This window comes from Delphinus delphis, chromosome 10 (genome assembly GCF_949987515.2).
Source record: "Delphinus delphis chromosome 10, mDelDel1.2, whole genome shotgun sequence".
Lineage (NCBI taxonomy): Eukaryota > Metazoa > Chordata > Mammalia > Artiodactyla > Delphinidae > Delphinus > Delphinus delphis.
In genome coordinates, this window is record NC_082692.2 from 39,935,742 (window position 1) to 39,960,392 (window position 24,651).

A 24,651-nucleotide genomic window follows, 5' to 3' on the forward strand; every position below is an offset into this window, starting at 1 on the left:
ATCTAGTCAATCAACATTTACTGAGCTCTTATTGTGGACAAAGCCCTGTGCTAGGAGGTGGAGATATCCAGGTAAATGAGACACAGTGCCTGCCTTCAAAGATGTGACAATTTAACTTGCTTATTATCTTTACTCTGGTGTGCTGAAACCTGGAATGCCATTTGCAATTCTGCTCTCTACCTTATGAAAGTGGCAGACGGTATGGTGTAGCTCTCTAGCCACTGGTGTAATTGTACTCATACAACTTTTCTGGGAAGCCTTTGACGAAAAGCAGCAAGAGCCATAAGTGTGTTCCTACCCCCTTATCCGCCTCTGGGAAATTATCTTGAGGAACTATCTGAGTCAGAGACAAGAATTTATGTGCAGGGATGTTTGTTGCTGTTCTAATGAAACAGAGGATACAACCTAAGCTTCTAACAGGAGGGAAATGGTAAAATTGATGGTTCATCCCTATGATGGACTATTGGATAGTAATTAGAAATGGTATTTAAAAAAAACCCCTTAATGACATGGAAAAGACCAGAAAAAAAGCAGGATACAAATCTCTACAGAATGTGCTCAAAGATGTCCATAATTTAGGTTTTTTTTTTAAGTCAAGTGTCATTCCCCTCACATACCCCCCCATAAGTTAGTTTTTTTTAATTAAAAAAATACTATGGGGACTTCCCTGGTGGTGCAGTGATTAAGAATCTGCCTGCCAATTCAGGGGACATGGGTTTGATCCCTGATCTGGGAAGATCCCACATGCCACGGAGCAACTAAGCCTGTGCGCCACAACTACTGAGCCTGCGCTCTAGATCCCGTGAGCCACAACTACTGAAGCCTGCCCGCCTAGACCCCGTGCTCTGCAACAAGAGAAGCCACCACAATGAGAAGCCTGCACACTGCAACGAAGAGTAGCTCCTGCTTGCCTCAACGAGAGAAAGCCCACGCGCAGTAACAGAAACCCAGTGCAGCCAAAAATAAATAAAATAAAATAAAAATACTATGTTTTTTTCAAATTTTTGACAGTGGGCATGTTACAGTATTTCTACAATCAGAACTTTGGGCTTTATCTTTCTTTTTTTAAAATTAGAGACATATGGCAGAGAAGGCTAGAAAGACAAGCAAAATGACCAAGATTTTTGGAATTCTGTCGCATGAAGATTGACTAAAACTAACTGAAATTCCATATCTTATGTGTCAAGGGCTTAGTGAAATGTCAATAACATTACAGGCATACCTTGAAGATATTGCTGGTTCAGTTCCAGACCATGCAATAAAGCAAATATTGCAATAAAGCAGGTCACAGGAATTTTTGGTTTCCTATGGCATGTGTTTATACTATACTGTAATCTATTAAGTGTGCGATAGCATTATGTCTAAAAAAAATGTATATATCAATTTTAAAATACTTCATTACTAAAAAATGCTAACCATCTTCTGAGCCTTCAGCAAGTTGTGGTAGTAACTTCAAAGATCACTGCTCATAGGATAATGAAAAAGTTTGAAATATTTCAAGAATTACCAAAATGTGACACAGAGACAAGAAGTGAGCAAATACTGTTGGAAAAATTGCAATTGGATAAAAGTTGCTCAGTGCAGGGTTGCCACAGACCTTCAATTTGTAAAAAACAAAGCAAAGCACAATAAATTGAGGTATGCCTTTAGTTACAATGTATCGAGTGAGTACTATGTGCCAGGTGCAAAGTGAGTTTATTATCTCTATTTTACAGGGGTAAATAAATTATGTAAATGAGATTCCAACCTAGGTTTGTTTGGTTTCAAATCCTGATCTTTTCTGACTATGCTAAATATAAGCAAATTCAAAAAAGGATAATAAGCAATTCACAGACAAATCCTGCACTTGATTTTCAGCATGTCCAGGACATCGGCATGGTACTAGGTTTGGTCTGGGCTGCTGAGAACTTTCACAAGTCATACTCCCTTTTCCTTGCTGGAGGGCATCTGGCTGTATATCCTTCCCTGGAGAATGTTTGACACCACAATATATCCTCCTCCTTTACTGCCCAAAATGATGATGCCTTATGATTTGCATTGTGTGTACACACACATACTCTCTCACTCTTTTCTGGCCCTCCTGTATACCTAAAGAGGAAGCATTTGCTTTTTTGCACCAATAAAGGAATGCAGGATAAACATCTGTTCTTTCAATGTACTACATGCCCCAGCCCATAAGACGTCCAGAGCTTCTGGATGTCAATGCACACACACACACACCCCCGCCCCGTTTCCCTGCAGTGCTTAATCCAGGCATCTCAGGTTGCGCTCTCCGTTGCGTTTAACTGCATCCCACCTTTACCTCTAGACCTTCCCCCTCACCCGCTCCCAAATGGATGGGCAAAGCCAAGGCCCGGGCGCCGTGACCCTGGGCAAATCCTCGCTTCCCCCTCCTCAGCGGAGCTGGGCGGCCCTGTACCCGCATCCCTTTTCCCCCGGCTGTCTTCAAGCGCGCCTCACCGTCCCCACCTCTACGCTATTGGCGTAAAAGCCACCTCCAATCGCGCGGCCCCCTCATTCCATACGCTCGTTTACGCTGCGCGGAATGGGAGGGCGCGATTCCCGAACGCGGCCTGCGCTGCGAGCGCGCGGCCGTCCGGCAGGCCGGCGCGGCTTTACGCCCCTGACGTAGCGCGCCCAAGATGGCGACGCAGTCGTCGTCCGGGGTGGCGGCGGCAGAGGGGGCGGCGGCCGTGGCGGCAACGGCGACGGCAGCCGTGACAGCGGCGACGGCGCGGGGCCTGGGCTGGGGGAAATGAGGCGGCCGCGGCGGGCCAGCGGCGGAGCCGTGTAGCTGAGAAGCGGCACCCCTTCCCTGCTTCCCTTGGCCGAGCCGGGGGCGCGCGCGCGCGCGGCCGTCTGGAGCGGACTCCCCACCCTCGACTCCAGCGACCCGCACCTCACCCCCACCGGGCCCGGAGGATGATGAAGCTCAAGTCGAACCAGACCCGCACCTATGACGGCGACGGCTACAAGAAGCGGGCCGCGTGCCTATGTTTCCGTAGCGAGAGTGAGGAGGAGGTGAGGCGCCGGGCCGGGCGGGCCTGGGGTCCCCGGGGTCGGTGGCCGCCCCGGGCCGAGGCGCGGGGGGCGCGGCCGCTGGAGAGGGTTTGCCCGGGCCCCGGGTTGGGCCGCTCCTCTCGGCCCCAATGAAGTTCCGACGGAATTTCCTGAGGCGAGGAAGAGGAAGAAGGAAAGAGGACGGTGGGCGGAGGGGAAGTGTGTCTGATCGTGGCCATGCGGCACGGGCCGGGCGGGCGGGCGGCTGGGGCACTTCGGAGCGGGCCGCCTGTCATTGGGGAGAGTGGCGGCGGGTAGAAGGCAGTGGGTGGGAAGAGCGTGTGGCTTTCGGTCCAGGCCTGCAGCTTTGGATCCAGAAAGGGCAGCTCCGCACTTGTCAGACCAGCACATGTGTGTAGAGGCCTCCGTGCACGAGGCGCGGGCCGGCCCTTTGTGACAGAGAAAGAGTCCACTTCATTGGCAGGTTGGGGGTTTGCCGAGGGATTATGTGCGTCTGTGAGCCGGAGTGGGGGTGTCTTAGGATTTAGGGCGTTGTGCAAAAGCCAAAGCCAGTTGTTTATTTTACACTGCTCTGGGCAGCCCTTAGGGTGTAGCCTGAGAAGAAAGGACATTTGATTAGATAATCTTTGTGTGTTGAAAATTTTTCATTTTAATTGGGAAGGCCAAAAGCGGTATTTAAGATCTTTGCCCTGACATTCCTCCACTGCCCTATAGGAAGGCCTTTAGGATTAAATTTGCTTGCAGAAGAGAAATGCTTAAAATCAGTTTCTTTTTGCATAGGGTACTTAAAAAAATCTCAGCTCCTCACAGCCGTTTCTGTGGTGATAAAGGGAATTCAGAGAAGGCAAATGTTTTGTAAATCCTCACAGAATAGCTGCTTCGGAAATTCATAAGATGCCTGTGGGAACGCGTTTCTCTCGTGTGTATGCTGGTAAAATGGCAGTTAAACTGGAAACAATAAAGGACAGTGAAATTCAATATGCTGTATTCCGGCATTCAGCAGTGGGCTATCGTGGCAGGGCTGCAAGTACAGTACATCGTGTTGAAATGGGGAGAAAAGAACTTGACCCGTTAGTTATGAAAAGAAGTTGTGATGAAAGACACAGATGGGTTGCCAGAAGTTGCTGTCCAAAGATATTTAGGAGGAAGTGGGAATTTATTGCCTGAAAAAAAAAAACTTAAAAGCACTGTAATTGTGCTGTTGAGAGATTTTGTGTGTTCCCTTTCAGCAAAACAGTAGGAAACTGCATTTGGAAATGTATACTTGTGTCCTAGAATATATTGTAAAAGTCCTCAAAACAGATGCATTGTAATAGCCTGTTAAGCAGGGCCTTGCTGTAAATTATGTACTTGTTTTGGAATATATGCTTGAGTTAAGTAGAATTATTGGCGATGTTTACTGCTCCAGAGGCTTTGTTCTCTTCATTGTCATATCATATTATGGGAAATCAGATGAGATGACAGGCTGTTAACTAGAGGGAAAACTAATTAGCATAATAGCATGTCTTACTATAACACTATGGTTAAATCTGTGAGCACCCCAATTATAAGTAGAAGGGTGTATAATTTACTTGTATGAATGATGCAAGACTTTGTTAAAAAATCATACTAGAAATTGAGAACACATGAGTATTTTGGGTAAGTTGGAAACCCTTTATAGATCATAAGCAAAGTAATGAAGACTTGATTTTCCATTTTCTGTTAAAGTTTTATGTACTGGTACAAGCAGCATCATTGTTAAAACACTTGACTGATCATGGAGTTTGCTGAATTTCTTTTTGAACATTGGTTAATGAGCAGAAGATTGATGCAGATCTTTCATTCAAATTCAGTAGATGTTACAGCTAAAGCCTAGGAAGAATAAGAAAATAATGAAATGGAACCTATTTTAGATTTGTTCAGTTAAGCAAATATGTATTAAGAGCCTACTGTATAGGCTCTTTTGTGTGTTCCTATACAGAATGCTGTATAGGTGCAGCATTCTGTAATGTGGGATTTAAAGATTTACATCCCTCCCTGCCCCCAAAAGTTGAGTAGTTATCGATTGGAACCCTTAATTGGGAGGGATTTTGGACCACAAAATAATCTCTAGGGTGCCATTCAACTCTCAGATTATATAATTGTGTTGGAAGGGAAGTAATTTGTTAGTTCCCGGAGAACTTTTATGTTCTCAATAGTAGTGCTAGAAACTGGAAGTATTAGCTGCCACACATTGTGGGAATGTGAAATTGAAACTCAATAGGACATTCAACCCAATTTTATTTTTTAATGAGCACTAATGGCTTTAATCAAGATAGAATAGGTTACAGAATACTATTAGCATTAATACAACAATAATGTAAGTATGAATAGGACCCTGATTTATAAATTTAGTTAACCAATGTCAGGAAACGTACTTACAATGTAAAGAAAAAGAGATGGAAAGTATTAGCAGATAACAGACCATGAGTCAAACCTTCTAACATTCCATTTTTCCAGCCCCAGAAAATTTTATTTATAGGCCAGCAGTGATAGCAGCTATAATACTGATCCAGGTTAGGGTGTGTGAACATATCCAGCAAGTTTACTGAGCAAGTTTATTGAGCACTCACCAAGTGTCAGGTTCTGTGATACAGTTAAAAGGAGACAGACAGTGAGGGAGCTTAGAGGCTAGTGGGACAGACTAAACAACATGATGAAAATGAGTTCCCTTTCCTTCAAACCTCTGGCTGCTTTTCCTGTTGATAAGCAAGCATCAACTGCAGGAAAATCCCCCTCCTTAGATGTTTTACTAATTATGGTGACACATTTTGATAAATTAATATCTTTAGGTTGGGGCAATCCTGATAACATTTCTTTTTTTTGTTGTTAAATAAGTTTATTTATTTATTTATGGCTGTGTTGGGTCTTTGTTGCACGGGCTTTCTCTAGTTGTGGCGAGTGGGGGCTACTCTTCGTTGTGGTACATGGGCTTCTCATTGCGGTGGCTTCTCTTGTTGCGGAGCACGGGCTCTAGGCGCGCACGCTTCAGTAGTTGTGGCTCGCGGGCTCTAGAGCGCAGGCTCAGTAGTTGTGGTGCACGGGCTTAGTTGCTCCGCAGCATGTGGGATCTTCCCGGGCCAGGGCTCGAACCCGTGTCCCCTGCATTGGCAGGTGGGTTCTTAACCACTACGCCACCAGGGAAGTCCAACTAACATTTCTTACAGTGCTTTGAACCTGATGTACTGTGGACAGTCTCTTGCCCAGCCTCTGTTTTAACCACTTGGTGCCCTGAACACTTGCTTTTACTCTGTAAGCTGCTGGGCCTGACAGGCCCCGGAGCATGTGGCCTGCCAGCCAATCATGTGCTTACAAAGACTCAGTTATAGTTATCCCTATATCTGTTTATGTTCGTTGTACTTGTTATTGTAGTTATGCAGTGTAATTAAATATGACGTCAGCTGGTGAAATTTGAGTTCAAAAAGAATGGTTTTGTGAGAAGTGTTTCAAATGCTTTGGAATGGTTTTGTGAAAAGTATTTCAAATGTTTTGGAATAATTTCAAGTCACTAAAAAAATTGCTGCTCAATTAATATGGATTAGTATACTGAAAAAGATGGAGAGGGAAGGAGTCTTAAAAGTCTAGAAGGACTCTGCACATAGATAACTTCATGAATGTTTTCAGGTTTTTCTTTTTTAAAAAATATTTATTTATTTATTTGGTTGCGTTGGGTCTTAGTTGCGGCACGTGGGCTCCTTAGTTGTGGCATGTGAATTCTTAGTCGTGGCATGCATGTGGGATGCAGTTCCTGGACCAGGGATTGAACCTGGGTCCCTTGCATTGGGAGCGCGGAGTCTTAACCACTGTACCACGAGGGAAGTCCCAGGTTTTTTTTTTTCTTCATAGAAACTAAGTTGGGTGATACGACATTCATCTTTGTCATGTTATTCACCTTGGGCCTTCCTAAAGCACTTCCAGTGAAATTTTCCCTCTTCCTCCATTCCTTTCCTTTGGAGCCTCCGTGCTTACAGAAAGTGAGAGATACTAGGGGTGGGATTGCTTGTACTCTGTGTGCCCTCCCTGGACTGGGGGTAGGGGAGGTAACACAGGCATTTTTGACAGTTGGAGTATCTAGCAATGTGCAGTACTCTTAGAAAGTCTGGTGGTACTGACTGTACATTGGATGGCATCACAGTGCCTGGGAAAGTTGAAGTTGCTCCTAAGGGGTCTGTGTTTACTGAGGGAGAAAAGTGAGTACTGATAGGATCATCTCAGTTAGATTTCCCTGTGCATTACAACTGTTTCTAAAAGGAGAGGACAAGTGTCCTTAAAGGTCTTAGTTTTGCTTGTTGAGCTTTTCCATCAGGAGCCCTGCATCTCTTGGCATGGGGCTCCTGGTTCTCATTTTCTCAGATCCTTAAGCTCACTAGGTTGGATGAGAAGATGATTGACATCGAAGATCCTCAGTGAGTGGAGTCTCTGGTGGCCTGAGTGTCAGTAAAAATGCCCAGAGGAGCAGGTGGAAGGACGTCTCTGCTGAGTATACCTTCCCCCGGGCTCTAGAGTGGGGAGTAAGGCTCAGGTGGCAATCCCAGGGGCGAAAACCATGACGAAGGGCTTCTAGTGGATCCCAGGCTGGTTGGGGAGTCATTTTTCAGCATATCTTGGTCGTGTACAGTATTACATTGTTCTAGGATCACCATGTGTGCATGGATCCAGTCATCTGACTGGACACTTCTGATCCTCATTTCTTTAAATCTTTTCTGGGCTTTGTGTGCGTGCGTGCACACGCGTGCACACACACACACGCCCTTTCCCTTGTGTCTGCCTAATAAATATGGGTTAGTCAGATGTTTTTCCCATTACCTCCTTTTCTACCTACTTCCCAAGATGTGAATTCTGGTCTGAAATTGTACTGCAGTCTTCATTCTTCTTTTCCACTCCTTGCCCCAATCTTTTGCTTTTGGGTGATTCTCATTTCTCAATAAACAGAGTGTTATGTATATACTGGGTGTGAAGCAGTCTATATTCTTTTTCATAAAATAGTACAAAAAGGAAGGGCTCTTGTTCAAGAATGCATTTGTTTATTCATTCCTTCAGCACACTTTTTTTTCTTTTTTGGCTGCACAGCTTCCGGGGTCTTAGTTCCCCAACCAGCGATGGAACTCGTGCCGCCTGCAGTGGAAGCGTGGCGTCCTAACCACTGGACTGCCAGGGAAGTCCCTCCACTGTACTATTTTAGCCTAACCCATTATTGCCTCTTTCCTGGATTATTGCTTTATCTTCCTAACTTGTCTCCCTGCTTCTGCCCTTACCCCTCTAGTCTTCACTACTACAGCTGGTGGAGTGATTCTTCTGACACAGAAGTCAGGTCATGTCACTCCTCTGCTCCAGTGGTGTTCTGTCTCAGTAAATCCAAAGTCTTAACCATGATCTTCAGCACTCTGGATGGTCTGGTCCCCTGCCATAGCTCTGACCTCATCTCTCACCACTCTCCCTCTTACTCATCCCTCTCTTCCAGCCCACTGGCTTCTGTGCTGTTTCTCCCCCATATTATCTGCATGGCTCGCTCCTTCACTTTAGGTCTTTGTTTAATTTTCATCTTATCAGACAGGTCTTTAATGATCACCACATATAAGATAACACCAGTCCACTGTGCATCTCTTATGCTTTTTTTCTTGGCATCACATGTCACCATCAAGACATGCTATGCATTCAGCTATATATTGTCTGTTTCCTTTCAAGTGAATGCAAGCTAGTCCCTGAGGATAGGAATTTTTGTCTCTTTTGTCTGTTTTATTCACTTCCGTGTCCTCAGTGGTTAGAACAGTAGTAGATGCTCAATATTATTTGTTGACTGTGTGAATGAATGAATGAACACATAGTCCCTACTTTGAAGAAGCTTGCAGTCTAGTGGAGGAACTGAAAATAACCAAAATATACCGAATGCTAGTGTCTACCAATAATGTGTTGGTATGTAGGTTTCAGAGAAGTCTCCCAGTTCTTTTCTTATTTCCAGTCTTAGTGACAGGGTGTCTGATAATCTTGAGTATCAGCGCATCGAACGTATGTGTGTATTTGGTTGTAAATACTTTCAGAATCTTATTGGATCATCCCATCATAGGGCATTTAGGATTTCTTTCAGATGCTGAACTTGAGAGTCTGTGCCATCTCACAGGATTTGTGTTGGCTAACTGATATAATGTGCTGATCCCCAGCCCTAGTGGTGCAGTACCCGAGGGAAAAGGATTTTCATTTTGCTCATAGCCTGGAACCCTTTATTAATAAGTAAATAAATGCACCAACAGACTACAATCAAGTAGTGGATACTGTTTTAATGACTTGTTGGTAGTGGTTCATAGTCAACAATGTATGTCAAATCGGTATTCTAAAGTTTAGTTAATATTAACGTAATTAATTTGAAGATGAAGGTTGATAGGGATGCCCATTAAATTTTCCTGTCATTATTGCTTTGTTCTTTATGTAGGTCAGAGTAAGAGAAACACAATGTAAAGTTTATGGGTGCTGAGTCTAAAGCATTTGATTGATGGTGGTTAACGTGAAACAGAACAAAGAAACCATCATAGGCAAAAAAGATAATAAGATGTTATGCGGTTAAAAGAAGAATAAAGAATTGAATTTGGAAATAAGGTTCAAACTTAAAATTTAGTAATAAAACATATGCACCTGAGTTTCTGAGTAAAATCCTCGTAACACCCAAGAAAACTTCTTGAATCCAGTTTGAGAATTTCTGCCTTAAAGTAACATGGGTGCTCGAGTGTTCACAATGTTTTTCCAAGCCTTCTTGAAGCCTTTGCTTCCTCACCCTTTGAATAGGGAAAAGTGTTTATTCTTATATTCATTCATTCATTTACTCATTTGTTCTACAGACTTTTACTGAGTGCCTACTTCCAGGTTTGACACTGTTCTGGGGACACAGTGATGAACAAGGTGGAATGGAAGTCATTGCTTTTGTGAAGCATCTGATATAAATGCCAGGAGACAGTAAATGAGCAAAAATATCAGTGAACTTGATGATTTTAGGCAGTGGCGGGTGCTGAGCAGAAAGTAAGTGTAGGATGTGGCTGAGATTGGTGTGTGTGGGGGGGAATTGGCAAATTTTGATAGGGTGGTCCCTGAAAGGCAAGGTAGATGGAAGAGCAATTACAGAGGCCCCAAGTGGAGAATGAGCTTGGGAAGGAGGAAGAACTGGAAGCCAGCCAGTATAGCTGGAGATGTTAGAGAGGTGGGAGGGAACCAGATCCTGTGGGGCCTTTGTCACCTTTCCAGTTTTCCTGGCTCTCCTTTACCCCGTTCTGCAAAGCCAGCCAGCAAACAAACCAGTAACATCCCGTGAAACCACCTTCCTTCCTTTGAATATGAGGTGTAAAGTGAATAGCATGGTAAAAGAGTTTATGAGAAAAAGCTGTATTTAAGTAATATCCAGGTGGAGATAAAATAAAGTACTGTAATCTTTTCAAGAGATAAGTCTGAAAGGACACGAAGTAGAGACCCTAAAGTTTCTTTACACTCTTTTCAGGGTAGTTTACTCAGAAAGACTATCTTGAATAGGTAATATATATGCACACACTACAAAATTCAGAAGGTACAAAGGATATGGAGTGAAAGGTAAATCTTCCCACCCGTCTTCTGTAGCCACACCGTTTCTCACCCTCAGTTCTTCTTTCAGAGGTTGTGTGTGTGTGTGTGTGTAGTAGGCAGTTGCACACAAGTCAGGTAGTTAGCTTATAAAAGTTAGTACTGCAATGCATTGCTAATAAAAGGTTGGAGGACATTTTTTGTTTAATAGAACAAAGGCTTGCCAGTTTTTCTTAGAAATGTATTTGAACCCAGGCCACTCGAGTATGTATGACTTTTCAACACTTACCTAGTCTTATTGAGGGTTTGGTTACCTTAAGTGCCAGGGATTCTTCTAGAGTGGGGAACTGCTGGGAATGGAGTGGTGTGTGTGTGTGTGGGGGGGGGGTTCAGTTCTTGCGAGGCTGGGGATGTGTTGGCAGTGGGCTGTGTGTGTTAGGAGAGTGCTGTCACGGGGAAGCTACTTGCCTTCAAGCTCCTGAAAAGCAGCTGAGCAGTCGTCCGAGTCAGACTGGGTTTACTGATTTCTGAACTCTCATCGTTTAGACTACTCAGAGTTGATTAAGCCATAGTACCTTCCTTCTCAAGGTAATGTATGAGCCTAAATATAGGGTGCTGTTCGCTTTAGCCATGTGCCTTTGTCCCCAACTGTGGAATGGGGAGCAAGTAGAATTCTGAATGGAATTGTGGCTTTTCAGCTCTTCTTGAGACAGGCTGTGAGATAACAGAAAATATATATTGATCTCTGTCCCCGGTTCCTGGCATAGAGCTCCTTAAACCCTTGTAATTTCCTAAGTGACAAGAACAGTTAGGAGTGTCTCTTAATCTAATATTAGTCTTTGACCTCTGTTCCTGACACAGGGCTCCTGAAACTCTTGTAATTTCCTGGGTGATAGGAGTGTCTTTTGTTCTGACGAGGCAACTCTGGGTGGGCACCTGGATGGCTCCTGGATGAGGACTGGTCACTGGAAAGACCAAGCCATGATTAGAAGCTTGGAATTTTCAGCCCTACCCCCCATTCTCTTGAGAAGGGAGATAAGCTGAAAATGGAGTTAATGATTGATCATGCCTATGTAATGAAGCCTCTGTGGGGTTCGGTGAACTTCCAGTGGGCAAACACATCCACACTGGGAGGGTGGTGTACCCAAACTCCATGGGAACAGAAGCTCCTGCACTTCAGGGTCCTTCCTGACCTCACCCTATGTATCTCTTCATCTAGCTGTTCATCTGTATCCTTTAATAAACTGGTAAATGTAAGCAAGTGTTCCCTGAGTTCTGTGAGCCGCTCTGGCAAATTAATGGAACCCAAGGAGTGGGGGTGATTGGAACTTTCGAGCTATAGCTGGTTGGTCAGAAGCACCTGGGCTTGTGACTGGCGTCTGAAGGGGGAGAGGGACAGTCCTGTAGGACTGAGCCCTTAATCTGTGGGATCTTCAGGTAGACACTTCCTCTGGGTAGATAGTGACAAAATTGAGTTAAATTGTAGGACACCCAGCTGGTGTTGCAGAGACTTGCTTGGTGTGGAAAACCCCACACGTATTTGGTAATCAGAAGTCTTAGAAGTCAAGCATTCTTTTTTTTTTTTTTTTTTTGGCTGTGTTGGGTCTTTGTTGCTGCACGCGGGCTTTCTTTAGTTGCCGCGAGCAGGGGCTACTCTTCACTGTGGTGCACAGGCTTCTCATTGCAGTGGCTTCTCTTGTTGTGGAGCGCGGGCTGAGCAGTTCTGGCTCGTGGGCTCTAGAGCACAGGCTCAGTAGTTGTGGCTCATGGGCTTAATTGCTCCACGGCATGTGGGATCTTCCTGGACCAGGGCTTGAACCCATGTCCCCTGCATTGGCAGGCGGATTCTTAACCTCTGTGCCACCAAGGAAGTCCCAGAAGTGAAGCATTCTGTGTGAGTAGTAAAGGAGACTCACAGGGAAGAAATACACAGCAGGGAAGAACTAGGTTCTTCCCTACTCAAGAAGGAAGAAAACTGGATTTTTTTCCTTCTCATAGACCATGCCTTAAACTTCTTTTCTCTCTCTTCCTAACACTCCCCACAAAGTGCCAACCCAGAGCTGGGTATGGGAGGACTTGACAGAAAAAGGTCATCACAGTGCAACCTCCTGATTTAATTGGAAGTAAAAACAAGTTACTGAATGATACACCTATATTCAAATGTAAGCACCAAAAGTATTTCAGAGCAAACATGAGTGGGTTTTTTCCTTTTTTTTTGGACATCTTATCGTTTATTTATTTTATTATTTTTTAAAATTTATATTTTTGTTTATTATTTTTTTTTTTGGCTGTGTTGGGTCTTCGTGTTGCACGCAGGCTTTCTCTAGTTGCAGAGAGCGGGGACCACTCTTTGTTGCAGTGCACAGGCTGCTCATAGCGGTGGCTTCTCTTGTTGCGGAGCATGGGCTGTAGGCGTGCAGGCTTCAGTAGTTGTGGCTTACTGGCTCTAGAGCGCAGGCTCAGTAGTTGTGGCGCATGGGCTTAGCTGCTCTGCGGCATGTGGGATCTTCCCGGACCAGGGCTCATACCGGTGTCCCCTGCATTGGCAGGCGGATTCTTAACCACTGCGCCACCAGGGAAGCCCTGACATCTTATTTTTAAATTGTGTTCTGCTGCTGCTTTCTTAGTGTAACCAGATTCGTAGAAACAGTCCACTTTTGGTTAGGTATCCGAGGCAGGGTAAGAGCATGGTTTTTGTGTGCTTTGTCCAAATATACTTTAAAAAATTGGTAAGCAGTGTAGGATGCTTTTTAACTCCTTTTAAAGTGGAAAATTAGTAACTCAAGTGTCATAAAGCATTATCTTATGGGGAGGGTGGGAGGAAGGGTGATGCAGGAGGGAGGAGATGTGGGGACATATGTATATGTATAACTGATTCACTTTGTTATAAAGCAGAAACTGACACACCATTGTAAAGCAATTATACTCTAATAAAGATGTTAAAAAAAGCATTATCTTATGTTGTGGTAAGTATTTTGTGAGCACTTCCAAAAGGAGATAAAGACAGTGAATTTCTACTCCATATTAAAAAATTATTACAAAAAGAATAAAAATTTAAAGCAAGTAGAAACAAAATGTTGTAAAGAGAAGAAGAGTAACATAAACAAAAAAGAAATGATCCCTTAGGTAGACTTTCTTTGTATACAGTTAGTTGATGTCTTTGTTCATAAAAGGGTAAAGTCCTTTTAAAGAACTGCCTGGAGGGCTTCCCTGGTGGTGCAGTGGTTGAGAGTCCGCCTGCCAGTGCAGGGGACACGGGTTCGTGTCCTGGTCAAGGAAGATCCTACATGCCGCGGAGCGGCTGGGCCCGTGAGCCATGGCCGCTGAGCCTGCGCATCCGGAGCCTGTGCTCCGCAACGGGAGAGGCCACAACAGTGAGAGGCCCGTGTACCGCAAAAAAAAAAAAAAAAAAAAGAACTGCCTGGAAAATCTTTTTTGAGTCTGTTATTTAACACTTCTCTCATTTGCTTTATGAGAGCAGCTTAGCAATGATGAACAGAAATGGATGTGAACTTAGACATACAGTGCTTCTACTTCTATAAGAAGGAGGAAGGCTGGTGATGTTTCTTTGAATATTTAAGAATCCTAGTAAAATATGCTAAAAGAAAAGTTATATGCTTTTATAAAACACTTTTTATAGTGAGTAGTATGAACTAATATATTTTAAGTAATGGGAACTTTTGATTATTTAATTTTTCATTTTCTTCTTTGCAGAAATGACTCATTTACTAGACTTATATTCAGTCATCATTTACTGAGTGTGTGGAGCCCTGACTCAGGGTTTTTATACCTATCACTGCAATGCTTATTTCTTCCCAGTAGGTTTTGTAGTTTGAGTAGACTGCCTTTAATAATTATAAGACGAGGGACTTCCCTGGTGGTCCAGTGGCTAAGACTCCACGCTCCCAATGCAGGGGGCACGGGTTTGATCCTTGGTCAGGAAGTTAGATCCCGAATGCCACAACGAAGATCCCGAGTGCTGCAATTAAGAGCCGGCGCAGCCAATCAATCAATCAATAAATAAAATTAAATAAATAAATAAAATAATAAGACGGAACCTTTATATATATATATATTTTTTATTTTTATTTTTTTTGCGGTATGCAGGCCTCTCACTGTTGTGGCCTCTCCCGTTGCGGAGCAACAGGCTCCGGATGCGCAGGCTCAGCGGCCATGGCTCACAGGCCCAGCCGCTCCGCGGCATGTGGGATCTTCCCTGACCAGGGCGCAAACCTGTGTCCCCTGCATCGGCAGGCGGACTCTCAACCACTGTGCCACCAGGGAAGCCCAAGACGGAACCTTTAGATTTCATTGGTAAAATGAGTTAGGAGGTCTCTGTATGTAATAACTATATTTCTGTGGTATTGTCATGGTGTTGACACTGTTTAATAAGGAGCAAGCTTAGTATCATCCTTCAGCCAGGCACTCTGAGTGACTTTTTCTTTCAAAAAGGAATTTTTTTGTTTAGTACAAAAGTAATTGTATCTATAAAGAATACTTCAAACTGAGGGGTTTAAGATGTGTAGAATACAGAATCCGAGCTCTTGAGGAGCTTTAAACTTTTGCAAGATGCAGTTTAGATTATAAAATGTAAAATACAAAAGTGATGGAGAGGAATTTGAAGGAGTCTGTGAAGATGAGATGGAATATTAGGGACAATTTTATGGGGTGTGTGGCACCACACCTAAATGTCTTGGTTGGATTTGAGTACCTGACAAAGAATATTCCAGGTGGGAGACATGGGGCCAGGTAGGCCATGGAAAGTCAGAGGCCTGGATATATAGCCCTTGAAAGCCTGTTTGTCCTAAAGTGTTGTGAGGACCACAGATTGTTGGCTTGTGGCTGTGTTTGGGCTGCAAGATGATTAAAGAATTTTTTTTTTTTTTTTTTTTTTTTTTTTTTTTGGCAGTACACGGGCCTCTCACTGTTGTGGCCTCTCCCGTTGCGGAGCACAGGCTCCGGACGCGCAGCCTCGGCGGCCATGGCTCACGGGCCCAGCCGCTCCGCGGCATGTGGGATCCTCCTGGACCGGGGCACGAACCCGTGTCCCCTGCATCGGCAGGCATACTCTCAACCACTGCGCCACCAGGGAAGCCCAAGAATTTTAAAAAATTAGTAGCCAACATACTAATATTGAAAAATTTCAAATAAGAAATCTGGTCTTTAGGGTTTTCTTGAAAAATCAGAAGATCCAGCAGCACGGGGCTAGCATTCCTATGTGAGGACTATGGCCAGAGCTGAGTGGTGGCTGCTCTTTGGACTCTCCGCCCCCTTCAGTTGGCCAACAGCCCTTATCCCATTCCCTGTGGTCTCTGTGATACCAGGGCCCAGGGTCAGCTGCCATTTATTGTGGTGGCTGAGATGTTCTTGCCTTCTGAAGGTAGAGTTCAGAGGAAGGTCAAATATTTCTCGTACCCTTGTAAATTTCTCTCAAAAGTGGGAAGATGGAAGATAAAAAAGGCTACATGTTTAAAGAAAAATGGGAGAGTGCTGATTTCTTTGTGGAGGTGAAAATATTCTTCTTACCTCTTTACTTTGGAAACATGATGTGTCTCTGTGAGAATAATCTGATGGACTTCACACACTTATACCCTGCCCAGGCCCCATATGGTGGCATTTGAGTTTTGGTGTCTGTGGTGGTGAAGAGCTTGGGCCCTGGAGTCAGTCAGGGAGGGAGCCCTGGCTCTTACACTCACTAGTCTGTGATCTTGAGCCAATTACTTTACATCTCTACATGTCATTTCCTCCCGTGTAATAATAGTACCTTCCTATTTCATTGTAGTGTGGGAAAATGAAGTGAAATTATTTATTATATAGAACACTTAGTCCAGGGGCTGGCACAAGTTAATATTCAGTGTTAGCTATGTAAATATAAAACCAAGAAAAAGGCAATTTCTACTTCTAACTTGGGGTTGTAGTAAATTGTGATAAGAAAATGGTTTGGGGAGTTTCTGAACCTCAGTTGTTTGTATTTGTTTGTTAATTTAGCTAGTGCTTCTTGAGCTGTAGGCACTGTTCTGTGTTCAGTGAACAAGGCCCCGACCTTCACATTGTTTACAATCTGACAGTGGAGATAGATAAGCCAGCAATCGCAATATAGTGCGGTATTTGGAGTAGAAGATCTTACAGTAAGTTCAGTGATCCTCTGGTTTCATCTTTTGTGGCAATTTTAGTGTTAGAAAAGGTACCAGACAGGGCAGACAGAGTACTTGGTGATGGTGAGCCCTGTTCATAGGAGCATGGCACTGCAAGTGGTCCACCATCTTTCCTTCTTCACTTAGATCATCATTTATGGAGCAGCTACCATTGATAAGGCAGAAAAAAGGGAAAGAGAAGCCTTTCTCTGGATAAAGAAAGCTCTTATCCTCTGCCTGCCTCCCTGCTCTGCCCCCAGTCTGTGCTGGGAGAGAGAGAAGTTAAGAGGGACCAACCCAACCAATATCTGGGGTGGGGGGAAAGATACTTTTCCTCCTCATCCCCACGGACTTGAAAACAAAAAGCTCAGCAGAGAACCCTACCAGTTTTGAACTTTGGAGCCGCTGCTGGAACCAGGAAAATCTTTCAAAATTTAACTTATTTTTATTTCATGATGTTAATACGATGTACCATTAAAAATTAGTACTTTGTTGCATGTCTAAGAAATAATTTTAAATGCATGAAAGAAAACCAATGTGACAACTTATATTTATTTAAAATAATTCCTGTGGATTGCTTTGCTTTTATAATTAAACTTTTTTTTTTTTAAGTAGAAATACAGTGCTGTGGGAGAAAGAAGAAGGGAGATGAATTCTTCTTGGGTTTGAGAAGGTGTGTGGCTTGGAAGGACTTGGCAGAGAACTTGATCAGGAGACTTGGGGGAGAGTATGCTGTGGTCAGACTGAGCAGAAGAGGCCAAGGGCAGTTGAGGCAATGGCATACACTGGAGAGCCTCTGGAGAAGAGTTTGGGGCTATGGTGCAGGGATTTGGAGTGTACTGAATGATTGATTTTTCTGGCAGAAAATCAGAGAGCATAGAATAATGTTTCTGGAGTCGTTCTGTGAATAACTTTGGAAGTGGGTGCGTCTCTGGAGAGAGGGGTAAGTGTTTATTATTTCTAGGGTCTCTGGCCCACTCTTCCTTCCTCAGAGCATTCTCTGCTTTTTGGAGAAAGCCCCTCTTGGAGAGGAAGAAGAGCCCACTTACCACCCCAGAAACCAAATGGGCCGGTGTGCTAGCTCCCTTCTCTGATGGGCCTGTGTGGGTATAGGATTCAGGCTCCACTAGTTGGCTGCTCAGTGCTTGGAGGCTGGGTTCTGAGGAGGCTACTGGAGGGCGAGTGGAGGGCAATGGCTGTATGCTGACCAGATGTCTGTGTTGTAGACCCAGGCTGTGCCTCTTGCTGCCAGCCCTGGAGTGCCCGTGGTATGGGCCCATCTTCCAAACCTGGCCCTATAGTCCCTGCCACTCCAGTTTTCTGAGCCTTTGATGTTTCTTCCACTACATTCCTTTTGGCTACAGACAGCCAGACTTGGTTTCTGTTCTAGCAACCCAAGAACCCTGTCTAATATACCCCCTGGGTCGTTTTTTAAGGTAACCTCCTTACTAATCCAGTGTACCAGACAGATGTCTGTGTCTTGAGTCAGAATTTTCATTTATTTGTTTTTCTGGGAGAGCTTTTCCGTTTTATTTATGGAGCAGACTTTAACATCCCCCCTCCCTTTTTTGTGGTAAAAATTTTTTCATGCTAAAGTTTGTAAAATTTAAATGGCCAAAAAATAATCCAGTCAAATTAGAGCAAATGTAACTAACACTGACCTGAACTGATATTTTTATGAAACGCTTACCAGCATCATACCCTCCTACCCTTGATGCTTATGGTTTCTCTTTTTAGAGTTGACCTATAGAATATTTGGGAATGTGTGATTTTTTTTTTTTTTTTTTGTGGTACGCGGGCCTCTCACTGTTGTGGCCTCTCCCGCTGCAGAGCACAGGCTCCAGACGCGCAGACTCAGTGGCCATGGCTCACGGGCCCAGCCGCTCCGCGGCATGTGGGATCTTCCCGGACCGGGGCACAAACCCGTGTCCAGTCGGCAGGCAGACTCTCAACCACTGCGCCACCAGGGAAGCCCCATGAGAATGTGTGAATTTTTAATATTTTAAAACTTATGGGTGTCAAGGTTCAGATAAAAAATGAATTTTAAAAATGCAAGCTTATGAAAACTGTAGGATGCTTCTTTTTTATTTTTTAATAAATTTATTTATTTGCAGCTGCGTTGGGTCTTCATTGCTGCGCACGGGCTTTCTCTAGCTGCAGTGAGCTGGGGCTATTCTTTGTTGTGGTATGCGGGCTTCTCATTGCCATGGCTTCTCTTGTGGAGCACGGGCTCTAGGGCGCGTGGGCTTCAGTAGTTGTGGGTCGTGGGCTCTAGAGTGCAGGCTCAGTAGTTGTGGCACACGGGTCCAGTTGCTTTGCAGCATGTGGGATCTTCCCAGACCAGGGCTCAAACCTGTGTCCCCTGCATTGGCAGGAGGATTCTTAACCACTGCGCCACCAGGGAAGCCCTGTAGGATGCTTCTTAAAATGCACATCGTAACCAAGTTCTATATTGGTTAACAAGAATTTATTGAGTCCTTACTTTATACAAAGCACTATTCTAGGTGCAGTGATGATTTTTAAAACTGTGGACATGTTCCCTAGTCTCCAGGAAGATACTTTTCTAAACTGATGAATTAAATTTCCTTTAGCCATTTCAGTACAGTTGAACATGTGGCTACTGTGGGTCTTGTGTGGGGTCAGATAGAAAAATTGAAAAGGCAAGACTTAACAGTACTTGGAGCAAATAGAAAAATATGTAGGAAATTCCCTGGTGGTCTAGTGGTTAGGACTTGGCGCTTTCACTGCTGGGGCCCAGGTTCAATCCCTGGTTGGGGAACTAAGATCCCACAAGCTGCGAGGTACCTCCAAAAAAAAAAAAAAGAGCTGTGTTTTGGAGGTACATCAGGTTGGAGGCAAAATACTGAAAGAGTCAATCTTGGGCTTTAAGAAATGGATGGAATTTAGATAGGAAGGAGGGGAAAGGGTATGTTAGGAGAAGGGGGCTCACTATGATTGGGGTTGGGAATGAGCTTGTTGCATGCTCGAGACTGAGCTCCTGAGCCTGGGGTGGGGCTAGTGGTGTGGCAGGGTGAAGGGGGAGGTTTATGGTGTAGAACCTTGATTTCAGAGGATGAGGACTTTGGTTTGATCCCACAGTGGGGAACCATAATTGTCCTTCAAAGGGTTGTTGTGGAAAGGCTTGGGATTGGAATGTAGGATAAACGCTGGGCTTTTCACCACAAGGAACTGTTGGGAGAATGCTACTCTGTGCTAGAATTGAGAGCCATAGCAGCAGGGGAATGAAGTGAAGGACTGAAGTAGGAGGAGTTGCAATCAAAGGAATGGACAGATTTAGTGAAGGATGGTATGTTAAAGATGAAGGGGGGTTTGTTTTTGTTTTTAATATTTATTTATTATTGGCTGTGTCAGGTCCTAGCTGCGGCATGCGGGATCCTTCGCTGTGGTGTGCGGGCTCCAGAGCGTACAGGCTCTCTGGTTGTGGCGCACGGTCTTAGTAGTTGAGGCAAGTGGGCTTAGTTGCCCCGTGGCATGTGGGATCCTAGTTCCCCGATCAGGGATCGAACCTGTGTGCCCTGCATTGGAAGGCAGATTCTCAACCACTGGGCCACCAGGGAAATCCCTGAAGGGGGTTTTGGTTAAAGATGACTTTAAAATTTTGATCCTGGGTGACAGGAAAAATGGAAATTTAGAAGAGAGGTTGGTTTTGGAGAGAAGATGAGACTTTGGTTTTTGTCATGTCAAATTGGAAGTAATGCAGTGAACTGATGTTGTGGGATTAGAGGAGTGAGAAGTCAAGACTATGGGTAGAGAGTTGAGTGTCAGGGACTTAGATGGGGAGAATGGAGAGTTAACATAAGAGAAAATGCACAAGGAGAAAAGCTGAGGGCAGGGCCTGAGCTTGGGGCCCCATAGCAGCCAGAGAGGGAAGAGAACATTTCAGAAGGGAATGGTGGACGATAGTGTCAGACCTAGAGCAGTCAAATAGTGTGAACGTGAGATGGAGTAATGGAATGAACGATGGCTCTCGAAAGCTGTTCCAGTAAAATGGTAAGATGGACTCATAGATTTGGGTTGATTAGGACAGGTTTTAGGAAAGAAATGCACTTTCTACTGAGACTGGAGGGTGGATAAAAGAAAAAAACCTAGGGACCTCCCTGGTGGTCCAGTGGCTAAGCCTCTGGACTCCCAATGCAGGGGGCCTGGGCTTGATCCCTGGTCAGGGAACTAGATCCCGCGTGCTGCAATTAAGAGTTTGCATGCTGCAAGTAAAGATCCCGCATGCCGCAGCTAAAGATCCTCCACTCAGCAACAAAGATCCCATGTGCCTCAACTAAAAAGACCCAGTGCGGCCAAATAAATAAAGGAAAAGAAAAAGAAAAGAAAAAAGGAAACAAACCTAGAGCCTGAATTATACTGATGCGAATTTGAGAAAACTCCTTCCAGATGACCCCATCCTTCTGAGAAAGAGAAGTGAAGTATATTTACTGGAAGTGGTCTGGTGATAGGAATTTGAGAGGCAAGAAGTCTGGCAGAGTTGCAGTGGTTTGGTTGGGATTGAAATGATAGTTTCTAAGGTTGGGGGTTGAATGGTATGTATCCTTAGAAACAGTTGTGGGCCTACTGTGTATAGAGCACCATGGAGGGTAAACTATGAGCAGGAGAGACACTTGTAGAACTCTGGTAACTTATAATCTATTGGGCTCAAAAGAGGATAGAGTTGATGGTGTTTAACTTTTGTATGTTTCCTTATCCCTTTTCACATAGGAGCTGGAGAGGGGAAGGGGAACAGTGGAGATGTTCCAAGGTCTGGGACTGATTTGGGAGTATCGTGTAAGATCAGAAGAGTGGGAGGCTTAGAGTCAGTTTTTTCATCTGTGAAATGGGAATAAGTCGTGCCTAATTCCTATAGTTGCTATGAAACCTGAGTGAAGAAAGATAGATAAAGTGCCTCCCGGTCCATCTTGAGCACTCAGGAATTGTTAGCCATTGTTACTAAGGCCTGAATCACAATGGTCAACAGATAGTTGTAAGTATTGTAAGAAAACCCTTTCCCGAAGGCTTTAGGCTACAGAGGAGTGACTAGTGCTGAATTGGGAAGTTGGAAACAGCGGGAAAGAAGTAAATCTGGGTATTGAAGGGTGAGTAGAATTTTGTTGTCATTACATTAATGCAAATTGTGCAGGCATAAAAAAAGTCAGATCCTGATCATGACAGCCTAACACAGCTGCACAAAGATAGACTTCGGTGTGGACTGTGATCCAAAAATATAGGAACTGGGAAAGAAAGGACTTAATGCATAAATGGAGCTGTGTGGGTTTACTTTGAAAGGGCTTTATATGGAAGGAGGTAGGACCTAAGTTTATAGAATCTTTAAATTTGTAGAAGTAAACTAAGACATGGTCTTTCTAGTCACTTCAGGGAGATAAGGGACCTGAAACCAGAAGGGTGTTCATACCCGTCTACTGTGATATTTCTGGTAAAATAATGTACAGAGGTAGAAAGAATATAAATTTCTTTTGACAGATCCACAAAAGGAGTTAAATGAGTGGAATGGAGAAATTTGAATAAAGATATGTTTCTAAAACTGACTCCCCACACTAGCATTCAAAACAAAACACAACAAAGCAGGTGGAATGAGAGGCTGTGATACAATTATAGGAGCATAATCTGTACCAACTTCAGCAGCATCTGTTGCTCATTGTCACCCTTAGCTGCAGCTGATCATGCATCCAGAGGTAGCATGTGTGTATTGTGGGAAGAAGTTGAATTTATCAGAAACATGGATTTTTTGGGCATATTTTGAATACCAAAGCGAAATATTTTTGAAGGCAGTTTTATTAGTTTTCTTCCATTATAAAGATATTTCACACTCACTGTAGCAAATGTGGGAAAAACACCCCCTCTTTTGAGCCCACTAGATTATAAATTACCAGAGTTCTAATGTGTCTCTCATAGTTTATTCTCCATGGTGCTCTTCACATAGTAGGCCCACAGTTGTTGTGCGGATAAATACCATTCAACCTCCAAATAATTTCTTCTAAAACATAAGGAGGAAATTCTTTTCTTTAATCATTATGGTTTTTTAGTTTTTATAACTTTGTGATTTATTTAAATACAATTTTATAATCTGTTTTTTCCTGTATAATAAACATTTTTTATAATCTGAACTCTGCATACACATTTTAATGTTTATGTACCCATTGAGTGGATGAAAAATTTACTTAAATGTTCCACTCTTGTTGTAAATGACATTGTTAAATCACAAAAGAAGATAATATTTGGCAACTTTAATAATTATTGGCTTATCTTTCTCCAGTCTCATGAAGTACACATTTTTTTGGAATATGGCAACCAACCATCTTAAAGAATTACCACCCTCCGTTTACCACCCTCTTCCCCTAGTGCTCATTAATAAGAAGCAAATGTGAGATTAGTGAAAAGAGTGGTGGTATTTTACAGGTTTTACAAATCTCTTTAATGTCTGAATTAATTGAAGATAGCTGGGTTTTCATTACTGCATTCAGAATCTTTCAATATAAGTATCTGAAGAAAATTGAGTCTCACACAGAGTATGTAGTGAGTTATTTTGCAGAATGTTCCTTAACTTGTGTCTAATGGTGGTTTCTCATGATTAAATTGAGGTCATGCATTTTTGGCAATAATATCACAGAAGTGATGTGCCCTTGTCATTGCATCATATCAAAGGGTACATGATGGGGACTTCCCTGATGGGACAGTGGTTAAGAATCCACCTGCCAATGCGGGGGACATGGGTTCGATCCCTGGTCTGGGAAGATCCCACATGCTGCAGAGCAACTAAGCCAGTGTGCCACAACTACTGAGCCCACAGGCCACAACTACTGAAGCCCGCGCGCCTAGAGCCCATGCTCTGCAACAAGAGAGGCCACTGCAAGGAAAAGCCCGTGCACCGCAGCGAAGAGTAGCCCCCGCTCGCTGCAACTAGAGAAAGTCTGTGCGCAGCAATGAAGACCCAACACAGCCAAAAATAAATAAATAAATAAAAATAAATCAATAAAAGACAAAACCACCATAAAAAAAAAGGGTACATGATGTCAGTGTGTCTTATTACTGGTGATATTAACCTTGATTGCTTGGTTAAGGTGAAGTCTTTCTGGTTTCTGCACTGTAGCATGTTTTTTCTTGTGATGAGCACTTTTAAGATTTACTCTCTTAGAAACTTTCAAATATATAATACAATATTGTTAACTGTAGTCACCATCCTGTACATTACATCCCTAGAACTTATTGATATTTCTCTTAAAACTGAAAGTTTGGGGAGTTCCCTGTTGCCTAGTGGTTAGCCACGTAGTTCCCTGGTAGCTTTCACTGCTGTGGTCTGGGTTCAATCCCTGGTCGGTGAACCGAGATCCCACAAGCCATGCAGCGTGGCAAAAAACCCCCCCAAAATCCGAAAGTTTGTACCTTTTGACCATGGGCACACCACCCCACCCCCACCTTTGTCAGCCACCAATCTGTTCTCTGTTTTTATGAGTTCAGTTTTTTTAGATTTCACCTATAATCGAGATCATACAGTATTTGTCTCTCTCTGTCTTATTTCACAAAGCATAATTCCCTGAGGTTCCATCAGTGTTACAAAGAGCAGGGTTTCCTTTTAATGGCTGAATAATATTGCATTGTGTGTGGGGGTGTGTATCACATTTTTTTTTCTCGTTCATCCATTCATGGACTCTTAGTTTGTTTCTATGTCTTGGCCATTGTAAATAATGCTGCATTGAACACGGGTGTGCAGGTATCTCTCAAGATAGTGATTTTGTTTGCGTGGGATATATACCCAGAAATGGGATTGTTGGGTCATATGGTAGTTCTATCTTTAATTTTTTGAGGAACCTCCATACTGTTTTCCATAGTGGTTAAACCAATTTACATTCCCACCAGCAGTGCACAAAGTTCCCTTTTCTCCATATCCAGTACTTGTTATCTCTTGTCTTTTTAA

General features: G+C 43.6%; 1 protein-coding gene across 1 annotated transcript in view; it reads left to right on the plus strand.

The window, feature by feature from the left end:
* The first annotated feature begins 2,624 nt into the window (after positions 1–2,624).
* Positions 2,625–24,651, plus strand: part of NUDT3 (nudix hydrolase 3) — a 109,177-nt gene continuing 87,150 nt past the window's right edge. The window contains exon 1 of the mRNA XM_060021990.1: positions 2,625–3,021. Within this exon, the coding sequence (XP_059877973.1) occupies positions 2,923–3,021 (99 nt within the window). The 5' untranslated portion in view covers positions 2,625–2,922. The remainder of the gene's footprint in view (positions 3,022–24,651) is intronic.